The sequence below is a fragment of the Paramisgurnus dabryanus genome, chromosome 11, assembly GCF_030506205.2.
Source record: "Paramisgurnus dabryanus chromosome 11, PD_genome_1.1, whole genome shotgun sequence".
NCBI lineage: Eukaryota > Metazoa > Chordata > Actinopteri > Cypriniformes > Cobitidae > Paramisgurnus > Paramisgurnus dabryanus.
Window position 1 is genome coordinate 26,862,240 of NC_133347.1, and position 19,665 is coordinate 26,881,904.

General features: G+C 38.0%; 1 protein-coding gene across 3 annotated transcripts in view; it reads left to right on the top strand.

The window, feature by feature from the left end:
- Nucleotides 1-19,665, top strand: part of cabin1 (calcineurin binding protein 1) — a 102,360-nt gene that overhangs the window by 16,551 nt on the left and 66,144 nt on the right. Inside the window, exons 21-27 of one of the 3 annotated variants that reach the window (XM_065247647.2) lie at nucleotides 5,481-5,687; nucleotides 5,779-5,924; nucleotides 10,238-10,499; nucleotides 10,585-10,749; nucleotides 10,877-10,966; nucleotides 11,091-11,257; nucleotides 11,813-12,060. In XM_065247647.2, the coding sequence (XP_065103719.1) occupies nucleotides 5,481-5,687; nucleotides 5,779-5,924; nucleotides 10,238-10,499; nucleotides 10,585-10,749; nucleotides 10,877-10,966; nucleotides 11,091-11,257; nucleotides 11,813-12,060 (1,285 nt within the window). The remainder of the gene's footprint in view (nucleotides 1-5,480; nucleotides 5,688-5,778; nucleotides 5,925-10,237; nucleotides 10,500-10,584; nucleotides 10,750-10,876; nucleotides 10,967-11,090; nucleotides 11,258-11,812; nucleotides 12,061-19,665) is intronic. The other 2 variants (XM_065247648.2, XM_073816266.1) reach the window with 2 other exon arrangements.

Below are 19,665 nucleotides of genomic sequence, written 5' to 3' on the forward strand. Positions count from 1 at the left end.
CCTTGCTCTCACTTGAAATGTGTCCCCACATTTAGTCCTTGAATTTGAGGGTATTGGACCTGAAAAGTCCTTGAATTTAAAATTAACTAGGGTGTGTAACCCGCAGTGCAATAGCCAAAGCAGCAGCATCTTGTTGTGTATTATTTGAAAAGATCAGCAGTGACGGAGATAAATAGACAGAGACTTTTGTTGCAGTTTGAGTTATCACTCCTCAACTTTGTACATTTTTGTTTTTACCGTTTTTGCCAATGAAGAATTGAGACGCAGATTCTTTTTATCTGACGGGATGGGTTCTAGCGAACCAATCACAGTGCTTGCGGTCTGTGTAGAATGGACCAAGCAGTATCCATGTGTAATTGCACAATGACGAAGTATATACGAAAATTGACTATGCCGTAGGACCTACGCAGAACTATAATGAGCCTTAAGTGCTGCATGACCATCTCCACCTCCGTGTTCCTCTGTGAACAAATAACAGCTCAGGTGTAAATGATGAGCGAATTGTCTTTTTCTTAGAAGACTTTGACAGTCGAGCTCTTTAGTCCCCCTGGCGCTCTTTATGTTTTCTGTGAGGTTTGTTTAAAAACAGAGAAAGAGCTGCGCTAATAAATGTGGTTGGCTGGTGTGTAGAGCAGAACGTCAGTCTGATTCAGCAATAATCTCAAGATTGATTATATTCTGCCAGCCAGAGTCACATCGATCATTTGAACACCCACATACTCTCATTATGCAGCACTGCTTTTACACTGGAAATAATGTGAATACAGCCACAGCACCATACTAAAGTGTGTTGCATTACTTTGTTTTCTCCAAAGACACAATGTAGTCTGCAATGTAGATGTGTTTGTTTTGTTGGAAGCTAGCTTAAAGACTTAGACTGAATTAGACCGTTTTAGAGTAAAAACGATCACAACAATCACAGTTTGGAGTAAATGAAAATGAAAGTCTGATATTATGACAGCCCTACTAGGTACAGTATGTTAGAAAGTAGAATGATGTTTCTTTAGGGTTTTTTATTGGACAAGGAGGTTAAGATATTGTGTACATACAGGAAGGATCTATAATTAATGTAATATTTGCTTAATTTTGCATGAAAAACGTAACCAGCCATCCTCTTTTACAGAGCTTTCATATAGAGATCATTTTATTTTATTTTTCAAATTTACTGATCGTGCAGTGTACAATCATACTTCCAAACAAATCGGCACAGCTTTTCATCCCTGTTATTGGCACTGAGCTGGGAAATTGCCTTTTTTAGCTGTTCAGATGGACTGATTATTCTTTTCGTCACTCCTCAATGTAGCCCAAAATCTGTCTGATAGCCGAATATTATTGCATGCCTGCTGTTGTGTTCACATTATTTTCCTCTGTGGGAGAGAGAAAGTCTGATCTCATTTACAAACGGACAGCAAATCATCTCTCTCATTTTCCCAGGATAAACGTCTTGGTCGTGCTCACATCAAAACAATGATCTTGACTTACACTAGTAGCTTTTGATCTCCCTCCATGTCCGTCATATTTGCAATGACACATTGCATATTTTTTCCTATTTATTTGTAATTCAAATGTGGCTGTCAAACGATTAATCGCGATTAATCACATACAAAAAAAAAGTTTTTTGCGTAAAGTGTGTGTGTGTGTGTACTGTGTGTAATTATTATCGTTATATAAATGCACAAAATAGTCAAGGACAGTGGCAAGAAAAAGTATGTGAACCTTTTGGATTTCATAGCTTTCTGAATAAATTAGTCATAAAATGTGATCTGATCTTCATCTCAAGTCAAGGGTATTGACAAACATAAAATATCAGAATTTTTTGTTATTTTTTTGAAAACAACCAATTTGGAGGTGTGGACAACAGATACTTTGACTGATAAAATCCCTTAAACTTTTGGAGTTTGATCTGCACAAGAAGAAGACGCTTATGTGAGACATGCCTCCCCAAAAAGAACTTTCAGAGGAGCTATGATCAACAATCGTTGCTTTACATTAAGCTGGAAAGTGTTAAAAAGTGTACAGTTAGGCAAACAGTCTACAAATGGAGATGCTTTGAGACAGTTGCTACTCTACCAAGAAGTGGGCGCCCAGTCAAAATTACACCAATAGCTAGGGCTGGGTATTGTTAGGAATTTCACAATTCGATTCGATTCCGATTCTTGAGGCTTCGATTCAATTCGATTCGATTCAATTCGATATTGATTTGTTTGCTTCAATATCGATTCAATAATAAGTAGATACACAAGTAATTAAGTACCTGAGTAGCCTATATTTTAATTTTAGCTTTTGGTGCAGACTTGAACGGAGTGCAGCTGCTGTTTGCCATCTTGCTGTTTTGGTAAAGCGTGTTTTGGTAAAGCGTTTCTTGTACAATGTTGAACGCTCTCACTAGAGCAGGGATATTCAGTTAGTTTGTCATGGGGGCCAGTTCATGAAAAGCATCTCATATAAGGGGCCGAAGATATATCAGTGATTATGACTTAATTTTCATATATTTAAACTCCATAACAACAAAATCAGTGCATTGTACAATAGGCTTTTTCTACAAACATGTATTTTCAAACTGCATACAACAAAATTAGTGCATTGTAACATGTCCAAGTAGGCTTTTTCTACATCCAGACATGTTCATATGTTGTATTTTAAAACTGCATAACAACAAAACCCTGATAGCAATAGGCTCCGGAACGGATCTGCAACAGATCTGCTCCGAAGCCGACAGCTCCGGTCTGGATCCGTTGCGGATCCGTCCCGGAGCTTATTGCTATCAGGGAAGTGCACTGTAAGATGCTTTAATTTACATTTAAAGGGGTAAATAAGAGCCATATCACACTCATTGAGAATTTAACTTATTTAATCACTTTAGTACACATAACAAAAAAGTTTACAATATGTAACATAACATTGTTTTATGCTGTTTTTGTCAAAGCTAATTATTTCACTACCCCTATTTAAACTACAACAGCCATCTTAATAACTGGCAAACATTAGTCTAGCTTCTAATAAGAGAAATTATACTTTTAGATTTCGCTAGAGCAGTAAAATCAGGTGTATGTTTGTCAATAGATACACGTTCAGTGGTGCAGGTGTTGGGCGCGATGATTGATTAACTGTCACTAATCGTTTTAATGCGTTTCCTTTATTAAGACATCTAATGTCATTGTGGATAAGCAAGTCATCATTGAGCCGACATATCAAACAACAACTGTCGGAAAAGCCGGTTTTGTAGTTGAAAATACAAGAGGTTAAAACAGCCATAGAGTCCGTGGTCTCACCACTGTCAGTCATCGCGTCTTGATGTGCGGGCGCGAGCAGCTCGCGTTGGACCAAAGCACGAATATAAACATGTGACAAACCCATAGATATGTATATAAAGGCTAGATGGCTCGTCCGCGCTGATGGCCAATTGAGTGGAACGTCCGCATTTTGGCGGCCATCTTAGGACAGGGCGCTCGCTCACTCGTAGCATTGAGTTTAATGATGCAGGTACTTTTAAATGACCATAACTTGCTTAATTTTTTACCGATTTTCAAACGGATTGGTTTGTTATAAACGTCAAAGATGTACCTATGACACTGAATACGTATACTAAAAATAAATAAAAAATTCATGAAACATGTTAAAGCATCCAGAATTATAGCCACGTTAATAACGTTTGTAAAAAACCAAACCGTTTGTAAATCCGTCAAGAATTCAGCAAGTTACGAGCATTTTAGTTGGCGTATGTCACTCACCTTCCGTCCACAGCAGCAGGGAGCAGCACTATGGCAGCACTGACCTAAGATGGCCGCCAAGTGACGACACAGCTGACTCCGCCTTGAGCCATCTAGCCTTTATATACATATCTATGGACAAACCTGCTCGCGCCAGTCACGTGACTCGCGCTCTGCATCTCATGCTGTAACAGATGCACGCTCATCAACTCGTAACTGTAGGGTCCGTTGTCCAACTACATTTATTTTAATTCTAAATGTATTTGTTCTAGAGATGTCTTTTTCATACATCAGACTACATAAAGGGCCGGATCAAATTACCTCGGGGAGCGGGCGCTAGAGTGTTGCCCACCCACAGCGCCGCCACTGGCCGGTAGGCTGAATCGATTCATGAATTTGATGAATCGATATTGAATTGAGGAACAAATAATTGCAATGCATTGATGAATCGATATTTTTACCCAGCCCTACCAATAGCACATCGAAGACTCATCACTTAGGTAAAGAAATGACCCTAAATGACAGCCAACGATTTGAAGGCATCATTGGAACTTGCTAACATCTCTGTTCATGAGTCTACAATATGTAAAACACTGAACAAGCAGGGTATGCACGGCAGGACACCACAAAGGAAGCCGCTGCTTACTAAAAAGAACATTGCTTCACGCCTCAAGTTTGCAAAAGAGCACATTGACACTACACAGCGGTATTGGCAAAATGTTTTGGGCACTGATGAAACTAAGCTTAAACTATTTTGAAAACACAGCGCTACATCTGACGTAGAAAGGGCATGGCATGTCATCATGAACACATCATCCCAACTGTAAAGTATAGTGGGGGAAACATCATGATTTGGGCCTGCTTTGCTGCATCAGGGCATGGTCAGCTTGCAATCATTGAGGGAAAGATGAATACCCAAGTATATCAGACAATTTTTCAGGATAATGTGAGAATGTCTGTACGTCAGCTGAAACTTTGTGGAAGGTGGGTGATGCAACAGGACAACGACCCAAAACACCAGAGAAAGTCCACAACAGAATGGCTCAGAAAAACAAAATCCGCCTTTTGGGGTGGCCAAGTCAGAGCCCAGACCTCAACCCAATAGAGATGCTATGGATTGACTTGAAGAGGGCCATACACATGAGACATCCAAAGACGACAAAGCTAAAACGGTTTGGTCGGGAAGAGTGGACCAAAAATCTTCCTCAATGATGTGCAGGTCTGATCCACAGATACAGCCTGGTTGAGGTTATTGCTGCCAAGGGAGGTCATACAGTTATTATTCACTTACTTTTTCTACTGCGATGTTGAATGAGTGTGTTTAATAAAGACATGAAAGATCAGATTTTTTGTGTTATTATTTTTAGACACATTATGTTTTTCAATACCCTTGACTTGGATGAAGATCAGATCACATTTTGACACATTTATTAAGAAAACCATGAAATTCCTAAAGGTTTACATAGTTTTTCTTGCCACTGTATATATTTAAGAAATTGTATTTTTATTCATCTCTTTGTGTGAATGTTTTTAGGTGAAAATAAATACTAAATGCACCCTTTCAAATCTAATGCCCAGATGTTTTTTATGGTAGCAAAAAACAAACCTTTTGAACTTCACAGTAGATTGGCATTTGAAAGCAAAGTCTCCCATGCAGTGATTGTTGAGAAGAGCCAATCTACATTTAAAACATCTGCCATGTCCTCACTTTTAAAACAATCCCATTTAATTTTTTTTATCAACTCAACGGCTCTTTACTCTTTGCTCCAGGTGGAGCTGCATTGGAGTGATGCCGTCTCTATGTTTGAGTACTTCAAACCCAAGACGCTGCCAGAGTTTGACAGCTATAAGACCAGCACTGTCTCAGCAGATCTCGCCAACCTGCTAAGAAGACTTTCTGGAATAATCCCACGCAACGACGGCCCTGTACTTTCTGTCGATGATGTGTCGGCCTACATAGAGGGAGGAGCCGTCAAGGTATGAGCTCGAGTGCAGTTTTCCCTTCGTTGAAATGCAGAATTTTGGTCTGTCATTTTTCATATATTAAAAAAGTTCATCTGTCTTTAAGGTCCCGGCGCTCCCAGATGGAGTTCCCCCAGCGCCCCCTGTGGTTAATGAGCTGTACTATCTGCTAGCGGACTACCACTTTAAAAACAAAGAGCAGTCGAAAGCCATCAAGTTCTACATGCACGACATCTGCGTGTGCCCCAACAGGTCTGTTACAACTGAGCATGCGTTTTTCAAAAAGGGCTGGGACGATTCATAGTAATAATACCTGTCTGAAATCGATTTTGAATTGCAGAGGCATCTCTTTCATATTTTATGGCTCTTTGATCAGTAGAAAGTCCTTATCTATCTAAAATCACTGTGAGTTTGAGTCGTTTATAACATTCATTTGAAAAAGCAACACTCGTCAAACATAATCATTATAAATATTTTTTATTGACATGAAAATACCTGAAATGGTTTGAAGAACAGTGATATAAATAAGCCTATTGGCATTTCTTAAACAGTGCCCACAGGTGACTTCTCTTCCGAGGGGCACAAATTCGGAATATGTGTTCGGAGTGTTGCTCGTCATGTCAAAATGTATGTTTGTTGCGTCATGTGAATCATGTGCATCATGCGTCAAAATAAGTGCCTGCCGCACACACGCCGAAAGGGTTTATGATAAAAGAGACGCTCATGTTCACAAAATGCTTACAAGTTACTCACTTAACACTAAACTCTGATTACACATGAGGTTAAATGAGTATCTGGCAAAAGTGAGCGTCTCTTTTATCATAAACCCCTTCGAAGTGTCTGCAGCAGACCCTTATTTTGACATGACGTACCTAACACGTATTTTGACGTAAAGGGCCAAAGAAATCACCGGCTGCCACTGTTCCTGAAGCAAGCTGCATGTGTAAATTGTACTTTTTCTCTAGCACTTATTGACCCATTATTCACCCATCCCCCTGGCGAATGTGCCGCCACAAATAAGCAGTAAGCCTGTGGGAAACACTAAGAGGATACCAATGACTAACAGCCAATACTTTGACCTACAATGAGCCCATGTGCTGTGTATCAGTTGAATAATTTTAAAGTGCCAATATCATGCCCTATTTTACAAGGGCTTTTTATTCATGCCCAAGCAATAATAGGGACAAAATTAAAATAAAGTTCAGTTTTAATTTTATGTTCTCTTTTATTTATTGGTTTTCATTTTCTTTTTCATTTTCGTTTTCATTTTCGTTTTCAACTTGTATGCAAATTCAATGTTAATCAGTGGGTGGGGTTTACTTGCTCATAAAAAGGGGATTGGCTGAAGCAGCATAGATATGTGAAGCAGTGTTGCCAAGTCAGCGACTGTTTTGCCAACTTAGCGACTTTATTGCTACATCTAGCGACTTTTAGACCCATTTAGACAAACTTAGCGACTGTTTGGATTAATCCTAGCTTCACATCTGTACAGAGAAGCTACTGTGTCGCATGTACTGGCCCACGAGTGCTGGGTGGCGCTGTCTCGGTGAAATGTGCGTCTGGCGTCTCTGTACATGGAGCTGAGCAGCAACATATTAGACTGTACGAGCTGACGCGTGGATGAGATTCGCGAACATTGTTTACATGTCAAAGGAGGAACAAACAATAAAAAGGGGCTGGTCCACTGTTATATATGTGCGTATTTTCACACATTTGATCCGGTGAGGCGTCAGTCATTCTCATCAAATGCATACACATAGCACAGTGTGATTATCGTGCAATACATATGCCAAATTCCGGAAAGTATTGGCATATCATATGCTCGCAAAATTGGAATTTGGCTTATGTATAGCACGATAATCACACTGCGTGTTATTTGTATGCATTTCATGAGAATGGACATACACAGACACGTCACTTACTTTTGCAGCGGGCACACTGGTACAGAACAGACCTTCAGCCTTTGTGACGGGGCTCAGCTTCGGCCCAATTTAAACCCTTCATCCTCATGTGTTACGCTGATTTGTGAGTAGGGCTGTGACCGTACAGCAACAAAATCACGCGGTTACAGCACAACAACCCACCCCAGGAAAGCAGTAATCTTATATATTATTAAAACGACAAATTATATTAGCAATAACAGCATGAAATAATATGTATTTCTTTATGTTAACTTTTGTTTTTTATATCTTTTGAATATACTATTGATTATAGAACTTTTATGTCACCGTTTATAGCCCATTTTATACAATACATTTCATAGAATAACAACCTGAAAAGCTGTAGAAAGAATATGCAGTTTAAGATTGTTTCTGGTGAGTTGTGCAAAACCTGATTCCTATTTCTATTTTTTTTTAAACGGCCATCACACGGTACGCGGCAACCGCGAGTGTTTAGTTTTTTTTCAATGGGAGACGTGCGGAAAGCGGCAAAACGTGGGCGGTTACAGAGGTGAAGCGGAGTTGGTCCACACGCCTTGCCCGTGCACCCAAAATTCTGTTCCTTCTCCGGACATGGTACTTCATGACAGGCGCCTTTGAAGATAAACATATTTGCACTAAATGCTGCACAAAAAGCGGTAAAATCGCCGAGCGGCTTCAGCTTTTCTCTTGTATTGGAAGCGTTTTGTGCAGCATTTAGTGCAAATATGTTTATCTTCAACGGCGCCTGTCATGAAGTACCATGTCCGGAGAAGGAATAGGATTTTGGGTGCACGAGCAAGGCGTGTGGACCAACTCCGCTTCCCCTCTGTAACCGCCCCCGTTTTGCCGCTTTCCGCACGTCTCCTATTGAAAAAAAAACTAAACACTCGCGGTTGCCGCGTACCATGTGAAACGGCTACTGCGGTGATGCGGTAACGCGTTATCGTCACAGCCCTTATGTGCTTGCTTCAGCTATGGTCAGAACTGTATGTTGTGTCCAGTGCAGTGTACAGGGTAGACCCTGAAAGACTTGCATTTCACAGAGGACGCAAGTCCTGATACGATACTTGTAAAGACAACACATAGGCTGAATAAACAGATAATGGTCATATAAAAGTAAGTGACTGGTCGGTGTATGTCTTCAGCTCGTTAAACTGACGCCTCACTGGATCAGATGTGTGAAAATACACACATACATAACAGCGGACCAGACACTTTTAGTGTTTGAAATGTAAACAATGCATGCGAATCTCATCCACGCGTCAGTTCGTACCGTCTAAATTGTTCACTGCTCAGAAAATGCACAGAGGGTAGACGCCAGGCGCACATTTCACCGTGACAGCGCCACCAAGCACTCGTGGGCCGGTACAAGCGACACAGTAGCCTATATGTACAGATGTGAAGCTAAGATTCATCCAAACAGTCGCTAAGTTTGTCTAAATGGGTCTAAAAGTCGCTAGATGTAGCAATAAGGTCGCTAAGTTGGGAAGCAACACAGTCGCTGAGTTGGCAACACTTCAGCCAATCCCATTTTTTTTTTAGCAAGTAAACCCCACCCACTGATTAACATTGAATTTGCATACAAGTTGAAAATAAAAGTGAACACGAAAATGAAAATGAAAAAGAAAAACAGAACATAGAATAAAAAATGAACTTTACATTTTAATTTTGTCCCTATTATTGCTTGGGCATGAATAAAAAGCCTTTAAAAAAAAATATTTACAGATTCCTTTTCAAGCTTGCCTTTTTATTTTAATATTGTCTGTCTTGACTCAAGATTATATTGAAAATGAAATGTCAAATCATCAATTTAATTTAATTTTTCAATTTGGCCGGAATGATGCGTCATCACGTTAAAAATGAAAATGAAATAATTTAATATAATGTTTTAGTTTTTATTTTAGCATTTCATTTTCAAATTTGGGACATATTTTGCGATTTTATTTTTTATTTTATAATTTAATTAATTATTTTATAATTTAATTAATTAATTTAAAAAAGTCCAAAAATACCTTCCATACCACGGGCTTCCAAAAAGGAGCTGGCAACAACCGCTAGTTGTATCCACGTTGTTGTGCACACCAAGTGGCCCATTTTTATTGTGTCCAATCTTCTTAGCGACCATCAGAGCTAGCTGATAAATTAAACTTTTGCCAAATCCCAAAGGTGGAACGGCAAAAGCATCTTTCCAATCAACAAATACATTTGATCGCGTTTCTCTGTTCCTCTTTTAAAATCAATGCGCTGTCGATATCTACTAGAACAGACTCGATGGCAGAATCTTCACATCTCAATTCTCCAGCGGCAGCCATCTTTGTTGTAAACTGATTCAACACAAGTGCTCTTTGGTGATGTGGTTAATTATGTTACTGTTGATCATCTGCCCATCATCGTATAAAGCCCTCCTTGACAATTTGATTGGTTCGACCAGCTTTGGTTTGAGCATAGTTGCGCCACAATGGAGCGACACCAGACCGAACTTCCCGACCTGAAATGTTGTGATTGGGGCTAAATTTGGCTGGCACCCAGGCTACACTTTAAGGAGATATGTCTGTAAAGTAATTGGTAACAGCAGTTACTATTCATGATGTGATCATGGATTTGGCAACGTTCACATGCTATTGTTTTTACCATCTCATGTAGGTTCGACTCGTGGGCAGGTATGGCTCTGGCACGAGCCAGTCGTATCCAAGACAAGCTGAACTCCAATGAGCTCAGGAGTGATGGGCCCATTTGGAAAAACTCCCTGGCGGTGTTGACCTGTTTCAAACGGGCTCTAGAGATAGACGGCTCTAACCTGTCCCTTTGGATCGAATATGGCACCATGTCCTATGCCTTGCACTCGTTTGCTTCCAGACAACTGAAACAGTGGAAACTTGAACTTCCCGTTGACTTGACTAAACAGGTGTGTGTGTGTAAATGTATGCTGGTCTGAAACTGAGTACTTGTTTTTAATGTCGTAACATTGTGATTGTGTACGTATGTTTTAGATGGAGGAGCGCAGGGACTCGATGTTGGAGACGGCGTCTCAGTGTTTCCAGAGCGCATCTAGCTGTGACGGCGATGAAGAAGAGTGGCTCATACATTACATGCTAGGAAAGATCGCAGAGAAGCGCAAACAGCCACCCAAAGACTACCTGCTGCTGTTCAAACAGGTGATTGGTTGGAGCGCTGGCTAATTTGATTGGTTACTGATAATGCATGACATTCATTAGCTAAGTCACAGGTTCTCGACTACTGACTGTACATTCACGTAAAAGTCCATGTGTAATATTTCTCCAGTCTGCACATTACCTGCATGAGGAAGCGGCCCGATACCCGCGCAAAATCCACTACCACAACCCGCCTGACCTTGCAATGGAGGCCCTAGAGGTGTGAAGTGCATTAAGCTTCATTCACATTGTATTGCACTGACAATACACTACACTTCCGATCATTGAAACATCTGAACTTAAATAAGTTTGTCTCTTAATAATCCCCATTTTCCATTGGTCAGCTGTTTTTTCGCCTAAGTGCCACCATTCTGAAATTGTTGGAGAATGAGGAAGATGAAGGTGAGCACGTTCTGGATTATGAAATGTTCTTCAACATGCTCGCCGAAGCTGCCGTTGGACCTTTTGCACGTGGGGAGGAGAAGAACACGCCAAAAACCAGCAGCGACAAGTATGCTAACAAATGACACATAGCCTGGTTCATGTTAAAATAGCTAACATCATCAATAAAATTTTTAAGTGTGATGCAAAGTGCATTGTAGCAAAGCAGATTTATAGAAATGTTTTTATTAAAATACTTCAATTAAACAAAATACCAGTGCTATGGGTATATAAGAAATATTTCTAGTAGTGTTGGACATTTAATTATTTATGTTTTTTTAAAGAAACACTCCACTTTTTTGGAAAATATGCTCATTTTCCAGCTCCCCTAGAGTTAAACATTTGATTTTTAATGTTTTGGAATCCATTCAGCCGATCTTCTGGTCTGGCGGTACCACTTTTAGCATAGCTTAGCATAATCCATTGAATCTGATTAGACCATTAGCATTGTGCTAAAAAACCCCAAAGAGTTTTGATATTTTTCCAATTAAAAACTTGACTCTTCTGTAGTTACATCGTGTACTAAGACTGACGGAAAATTTAAAGTTGCGATTTTCTAGGCCAAATTTTTACTAAATGGCTGCTCAAATATCCAAAATTAACCCCCCATGTTTTCTCCCAATAGGGAAAAGCTTCCCTCTGTGAATGATGAAGACTCGCGTTCCTCCTCGGCCGGTGTTAGCAGCTGTCCGGCACCGCTGATGACCTCATCCGTGACGTCGGTGGCGACCGCGGCGAATCCTTTGTCGGGCTGCGGTGCGGCAGGTGCGAGTTCTCCCCCGTATGCGGTCACTCCGGTCGACCATGATTACATCAAACGTAAAAGCCTGAAGCAGAGGCACAGGCGGGGGCAGGAGCACCAGCAGCAGGACGGTACAGTACCAGGCCCAGAATAAAAACTCACTCATTCACTCACTCACTCACTCACAGGGGAATGAAGGTGATCAGGGTTAACAACCACTTGGAAATATGATTACGGGTTCTGGTGTACAATAATCTCCTTCCACCCCTCCTCTTACCATCTGCACCAGGCCATAGAGGATCGTGGGGAAATGGGCAACATTAATAACAGTGTCACAGAGTTTTTGCTTCTCTTTATTCGTTTCTTTCCGGTTCAGGCTTTACTTCTTTTAAGTTGCCTAATTTCACACCTTACGGCTTGCGCAGTTATTCTTTCCTTTACCCTTTTATTCCCTAATGTCGTTTTGTGTTCACGATGGATGTTCCTCACTGCAGTTCACTCAATAAACTATACTTTCATCTCATTTTAACGCTATATTGGTTGTATCGGAAGCAGTAATTTAATAATACGGCAGCTGCTGGTGGTGTTGTGAACATCACCTCCATTTCATCATTACTGGTTGATCAGTTTTCCATTTGTTGTTGATGTTTTAAAGTAATTTGTTGAAGTGAGACATAGTAAGCTTTTGAATCTCAGGATTGCGGTAATAGATTTGCATTTTGCTGTGTTGGAGTTTTGTGAATTAAATGTGTTTGTCTGTCTTGAATGCTTAGTTTTTACAGAATTCACAGTCTGTATGTCTGCTTGTTGCATGCTAATTTTACGTTAAGTTTGTAAATAACGAAGACTTGAGTATTTTGTTATATAAGTCTGTCCGTTTAGTATGTTTTTATTTTGACTTTATATTTTAAGTCCCCTCAATCATTAAACACCAAACGCAAATTCATTTTGCACAAATACATATAAAGATTACATACAAAGTCAATGCAAAGATGCGGATAAATGCAAACGTGCACAGGGCAATGCGAATTATGCAAATTAAGCAGTACGATTGCTGCAAAGACACATGCTTTTTGCCTAAAATTCGTTTTCGCGAAGTTGAAAATATTCAATGCAAGCAAAACTTTTTAATGACACAAAGTTATGTACGCAACATAAATTTACATCAGCTTTAGTCAATTTAGTATGTGTGTCGAATATGTCGAATATTTTTTTCTCCAAACTTTGATGAATTTGCAGAAGGTTGAAGCTTTTTTTAAAGGGTGAAGGTGCATTCATCACTGGCATACAGAACGTACATCTTATCAGTTTCCCTTATACTTTCATCTCGCCATTAAACGGAAATAGCAATTGTCTTTTTTTCCCTATCGTGACTAATATCCAAGTGAAAGGTCCCGGACCCTAGGCGTAGGCAGTCCTGATGCCCCCACATTTTAGTTTTTTAATCACTACATGAACAAACTGTATGATAACCAAACAAAACTTGATTCAGTCATATTTTATGACATTACATTTTTAAGACATTACATTTTTACATTGCTTAGAACATTTATTTTTATTTGCTTTATTACTTCAAGGAATAAATTAAATCTAAATATGCCATTTTAGTTTTGGACATTAACAAAAAGCTCCATTCATGATAAGAGACAAAGAAAACTTGTGGCACTACTACTGATTTTTATCTAAGGAAAAAAAGGCAAAATAAAGCAAATGCTATTACATGCTATAGCCTATGGATTTTAAATTAAACATGTTTCAAATTAGGCTATTATAACAGTGTTTTGTATCCGAACAGTATTGTTAGTATACAGTTTATTTATTTAGCCTTTTACCTAAAATTGCATATACCCTATAATAAAATTTTGTTTATTTTTAGCACTAACAATCGCAGGATATTTAAACAGTTTAGCAGCACTATAGATTTCATGTTATTTTTAAAGAAATGTGAGCACGAACTTCTTTCTTCTGTCTTTCCTTTCTTTTTTGGTGGCCTGATTTAGCTTTTTTTCAGAAAGACATTTCAACCGCACAGCAGAAGTTTGCGCTCCACCAGACTACCATAAACCATCAACTAACATAAACAAAATGCGTGTGCAGATGGACTAAATTATTTGGCGCATTAGCAAGGGGTGGGACTGTGAGACTTAAGATAGTTTTTACTTGTAGTCAGTCAAACAGTTTTTCAGCCAATACACTAACTTTACATTTAATCTGACATTCATTATGAATTTTAATTAGAGAATGAAAATATCCAGGTAAAATAAAATATATATTCCAGACTTTTCAAGGGCTCTCTATATCCCATTGCGGCACTGGTAATCAGTATCAGTTTTACCCCCAGTCCGACGCCCCTGCTGGTCTTGATTTCCTCTTATCAAAACTGATTGCTTCGTTGAAAGTTGGTTTGCAATTGCTAATCGCTGCAGAAACGAGTCTCCGATATTCCTGCCCTTGCGCCATTCCTCATGACAAATTAAAGAGAGGTTGTTTGAAGAAGGGGAGGAATTAAGTGTTTTTGATTAACTCTTTCCCCCCCCCATTGACAAGTTAACTTGTCAATTAAGAGAAAAAGCTTCCCTGCCAACAAATTTTTTTTTTCGTTAATCTGCAATACCGCTCTTCCCCAATTTATGCAACCAGAAAGCAAGCCTCCCCCAAACAGTTCAGACACTGCGTGTGCTTTGATAATCACTCTGAATAGAATTTCTAACAGAATTGTTTAAAGATTATGAATTTGATGTGCACAAATAAATCATTTATAGTAAACGGTACAAAATTATTGATAAAATATGCAAATATGAATTCTACATTATATATTATATCAATAGCTTATATCAATATCCCTTTCCAACTGCTGGTGTCTTTAATTTAGACATTAAAACTTGTGCCACAATCAGCAATAGCCAAACAAAATTCAGGAATCTGCTAGAGGTTATGTTTGACAGTATTTTTTATGGTTCATCAGCTGATAAAAGATCGCTCTGAAACTGATTCAAACGATATCATACCTCCTATCATTATCGTTATAGTTGTGGTGTGAGCTCTGCTATTCTCTTTTATCTGTTATTATTTTTAAAACCATATCATTATCGTCCATAGTGCGAACGGTCCTTTACAAGAAATGCTCAAATATTCTAACAGTGCTTTTGAGGGGTACAGTACAGAAAACGCACATCTCCAAAACATTTCTGATTGTCTTTGAAAGTATTTGTTTTTAGTCTGAAAGGCTATTAACTATTGCTGTGGCCTGTTTTGGTTAAATGCAGTCAGTATTTTTGAAAGTGTGTCAGATGAGTTGACCTAGTTTTTCAGGTCCATCTCAGCCTGCCTGGTTTACACATTATCTCTCTTTCTTTAGCTTTACAGTCAGTCTTTATGGCGAACTTTCAGTGGCTAAACTTCTGCTTTGCTCTTGTGCTTGTTATGACTTCAGAAACAATTTTAAGACGTTTAAATAGCTTTTCAACATAAAGCACAGGTCAATTCTCTTATGCATTCAAAAACATAGCTTTCTATATACTTTATTATTATATTATATATTCATGTATGCATTTGGCAGACGCTTTTATCCAATGCGACTTACAGTGCATTACAAACTCTACATTCTTTATCATTAAAAATTATTGTATTATTATGCTTATTATTATTATTAATACATTACGGAGTAAACACATCATACTGTTAATCCTATTCTTTGCTCGCACATAGCATCAAAAGTGATAATTTACTGATAATGTTGCAACTTATACCCTCTGATGATTACTAATATTAGTTTAGTTTAAAGGTCCTGTTCATAGTCGTGATCTCTTTACTGGTGGTAAATTGCAGTATATTACCATTAAGACTGTACTGTATGTGTGAAAAGAGCTTTTGTCTTACTGAAATATTTTTGAGAGTTGGCTGAAGATTAGACGTGTGGTTTGAAAGGTGTAGATTGTGACATGTTGCCCATATTCCCCAGTGTTTCTCATGGCCTGCTTTAATGTCCCTGTCTCCCTGCTGCCTCCTGCCTGCTCCCTCTCTGCCTGCCTCTGACCTGCTTTACACCTGCTGCTTCTTAACGGATGCATGAAGGGTCAGCACCCTGATTCAACAATGACTACCCAACTAGGGCTTGCATAGACCTGTTGAGTAGTCAACCATTAGTTGCCACTGTCGGAAGCAGACGTTACAGCGATTAGACTTAAAGTCTACTGTAAACAATTTTGAACCGGTTAAAATAAGATCCAATTTGTTAAACATACTGTAACATCAGGAGACTTTTTTGTTATATGTTAAAATTTGTTTTGAAAGGGGATGACCTTTCTTAATACAACTTATATAAGAGATGTAATTGTTGAATTGGGCTTTGAATTAATATACGCTACTTGACAGTAACAATTTTTTACGATAACATAATCCCTGAGTGGTCGAGAAAATAAAGTAGTCGTTTGACAAGAAATCGACTAGCAATGATCAGTAGTCATGCAACCCCTACTACCCACAATGCACTCTGCGTTGCTCTGTGTGCACAATGACATCCGACCAGAATGTGTCTGCCGTGCCTCATGTTTGCGAGGGTGGCTGTGAGTTATTCTAAATAGTGGGTTGTGTGGTTAAGATGTTTCAAACGCTTTTCCCTGCAAATGTTTTTGTGGTTGCAATGAAGTTGCTGATCAAAGCTGGACTGATAATTCAAGAACTGATTCATGCTCTATTTTCTTGCAAAATTTTTAATGGCAATACACCATATAAATTCAAAGTTAGATCTACTTAAAAAAATTACTTCATTTGGTAACACCTAAAACATTTTGGGGTAGTTTCCCGGACAGTGATTAGCTTAAGCCGGGACTAGGCTTTAGTTTAATTAGGAAATATAACTGGTTTTAACAAACATGCCTTACTAAAAACATTACCTGTTTGCATTTTGAGGCTAAACAAAGGGCACTGATGTATTTTAAGATATGTCAGCGCAAGTTGTTTTAGTTTGGACAGCTGTTACTTATATTTTAGTCTAGTACTAGTCTAATCCCTATCCAGGAAACCGCCCCTTAAGCTTTTTTCTACTCAAAGTTTTGACTAAAGGATTAGTCAATTTTCTTAATAAAAAAATCCAGATAATTTACTCCCCACCATGTCATCCAAAATGTTGATGTCTTTCTTTGTTCAGTCAAGAAGAAATTATGTTTTTAGAGGAAAACACTGCAGGATTTTTCTCATTTTAATGGACTTTAATGGACCCCAACACTTAACAGTTTTAATGCACTTTAAAATTGCAGTTTCAAAGGACTCTAAACGATCTCAAACGAGGCATAAGGGTCTTATCTAGCGAAACAATTGTCATTTTTGGCAAGAAAAATAAAAAATATGCACTTTTATACCACAACTTCTCTTCTTCCTCTGGCTGTGTGACGAGCCATCGTGACCTCACGTAATTGCGTAATGACATCGGGTCACGTGTTACATATATGAAACCCACATTTGCGGACCATTGTAAACAATAAACTGACACAAAGACATTAATTTGTATCATTCCACATACAACAACGTAGGAACGCTCCTCTTTCTCCACACTTGTAAACACTGGGGCGTAGTTTCGCATACATCATCCGTGACCTCTTGATGCGATGACATATTGCATGAGGTCGCGCTGGCGTGCCACAGGAACAGAGGAAGACGAGAAGTTGTGGTATAAAAGTATATATTTTTTATTTTCTCCAAAAATGACAATTGTTTCACTAAATAAGACCCTTATGCCTCGTTTGGGATCGTTTAGAGTCCTTTGAAACTGCAATTTTAAACTGCATTAAAACTGTTAAGTGTTGGGGTCCATTAAAGTCCATTAAAATGAGAAAAATCCTGGAATGTTTTCCTCAAAAAACATAATTTCTTCTCGACTAAACAAAAAAAGCCATCAACATTTTGGATGACATGGTGGTGAGTAAATTATCTGAAATTTTTAAGAAAATGAAGTAATCTTTTAAAGTGTGAAATTTTAACGTAAAACCTTAAACATTCTTTTAATTGGGTACATCTAAAAGATTTAAGCTTTTTCAACTTAAATTTCTAACTTAAAGTGAGAACATTTTACATGAAAAACCTTTAAAATTCTTTTAATTGGGTACACCCAAAACATTTAGGTTTTCAACTTAAATGTTCAAATTAAAGTAAGAAAATTTAAGGTGAAAAACCTTTAAAATATTACTTGAATTAGTAACACTTGAAATATAAAATGTTTCACTTAAAATGAGAACATTTAGTTAGATATTTTTTTTTTAGGTGTTATCAATCGAAGTCCTTTTTTATGTTAATCCAACTTTTACTTTTTACAGTAGGGCTGGTCGATATAATTATATAATATCTTTAAAAATATATTGTTATTTGTATGTCTTTATGTATCATTTAAAAGAGTGATATTTCTAAGGTTGATATTTTATTTTTAGGAATCATAATTGTACAAAATGTTTAATGCAAAACGTAAAACAAAAAAAGTCATATTAAATATAGTTTTTAATTATTTAAAATAATTATTTAAATACTTTTTTATTTAAAAAACCCTTAAACATAATAAATAATAAAATTCCACTTTCCGTATGTTTCTAGGTGGTAACTCAAATGAACTCAATGAGTTACTGTTTTCTAATGATTTCTTATTAATTTCAATGAATTAGTCATTTGAAATTGTCTGAGAATTTGGACCTCATATTTTTATTTCCATGATTTAGATACTGTTATACTACTATAGAGATACTATCAAAAAATAATTAGCTTTAACCCTATAATCCTCACAAATCGTGACACAAGGCTAAAATTGAGAACTGTTACAGACTAAAGAACATAAAAACGCATTTTAAAATCATAGCAAATTTCATTTCATGATATGATTTTATATATTGCCAACATAATCGTTGTAAATACACCTTAAATATGTAATATATTTCCCAGCCTAATGTTTATCTCTGCAGTACTGCCTGTTTCTCAGGACAGCATACCATATTAACAGATGTCTCTGCTGTATTAACTACTATAAAAACTGTTAGGTTTGCAGGTTATGAAACATGTTCTAAACTGAATTTCCTCCACAGCTAACTTCTCACATGACCATGACTACTGCGTGTGTCGCTCTGCTTTGCAGCCAGGATATGTGTATGGTACAGATGTTCATCCTCGCACAACCACTTCTATAAAACTGTGTTGGCTCACCTGTTATTCCTCAAAAGTAGTGTTTAAGTTCTCTAACCATCTCTATTTATCAAGCATGTTGCACACGTCCTCAACAGTGATGGTCCACTTGTATAATGCCATGGGGTTTGTAAGTGTCATTCCGTGTTAATGCATTTGGCAGACGCTTTTATCCAAAGCGACTTGCTGTGTTCAGTGCATTCAAGCTATACAATTTGTCAGTGTGTGTTTTTTGAGAATCATACACACAAACATTGCACTGTTAAATGTAATGCTGTACTAGTTGAACTGTTATATTTTTACTCTCCCAATTACGAATTTTGCAAGATATTGTCAATACAGAATCCTGAGATTTTTGCTAAGTGAGCAGTTAGGCCTAGGACACTGGGCGATTTTCAAATCGTAACCAATTTTAAATCCATGGGCGATCACAAACGAAAAGTTTTATCGCACACACTGGATGACACTAGTAACGATTTCAAAGTGATGCAAGATCTCACAGAAACGCGAGATCAAACGTGCCTTGAGAAAAAAAAATGTTGTGGTAGTTCTTGCATGACACATTATAAAAACAC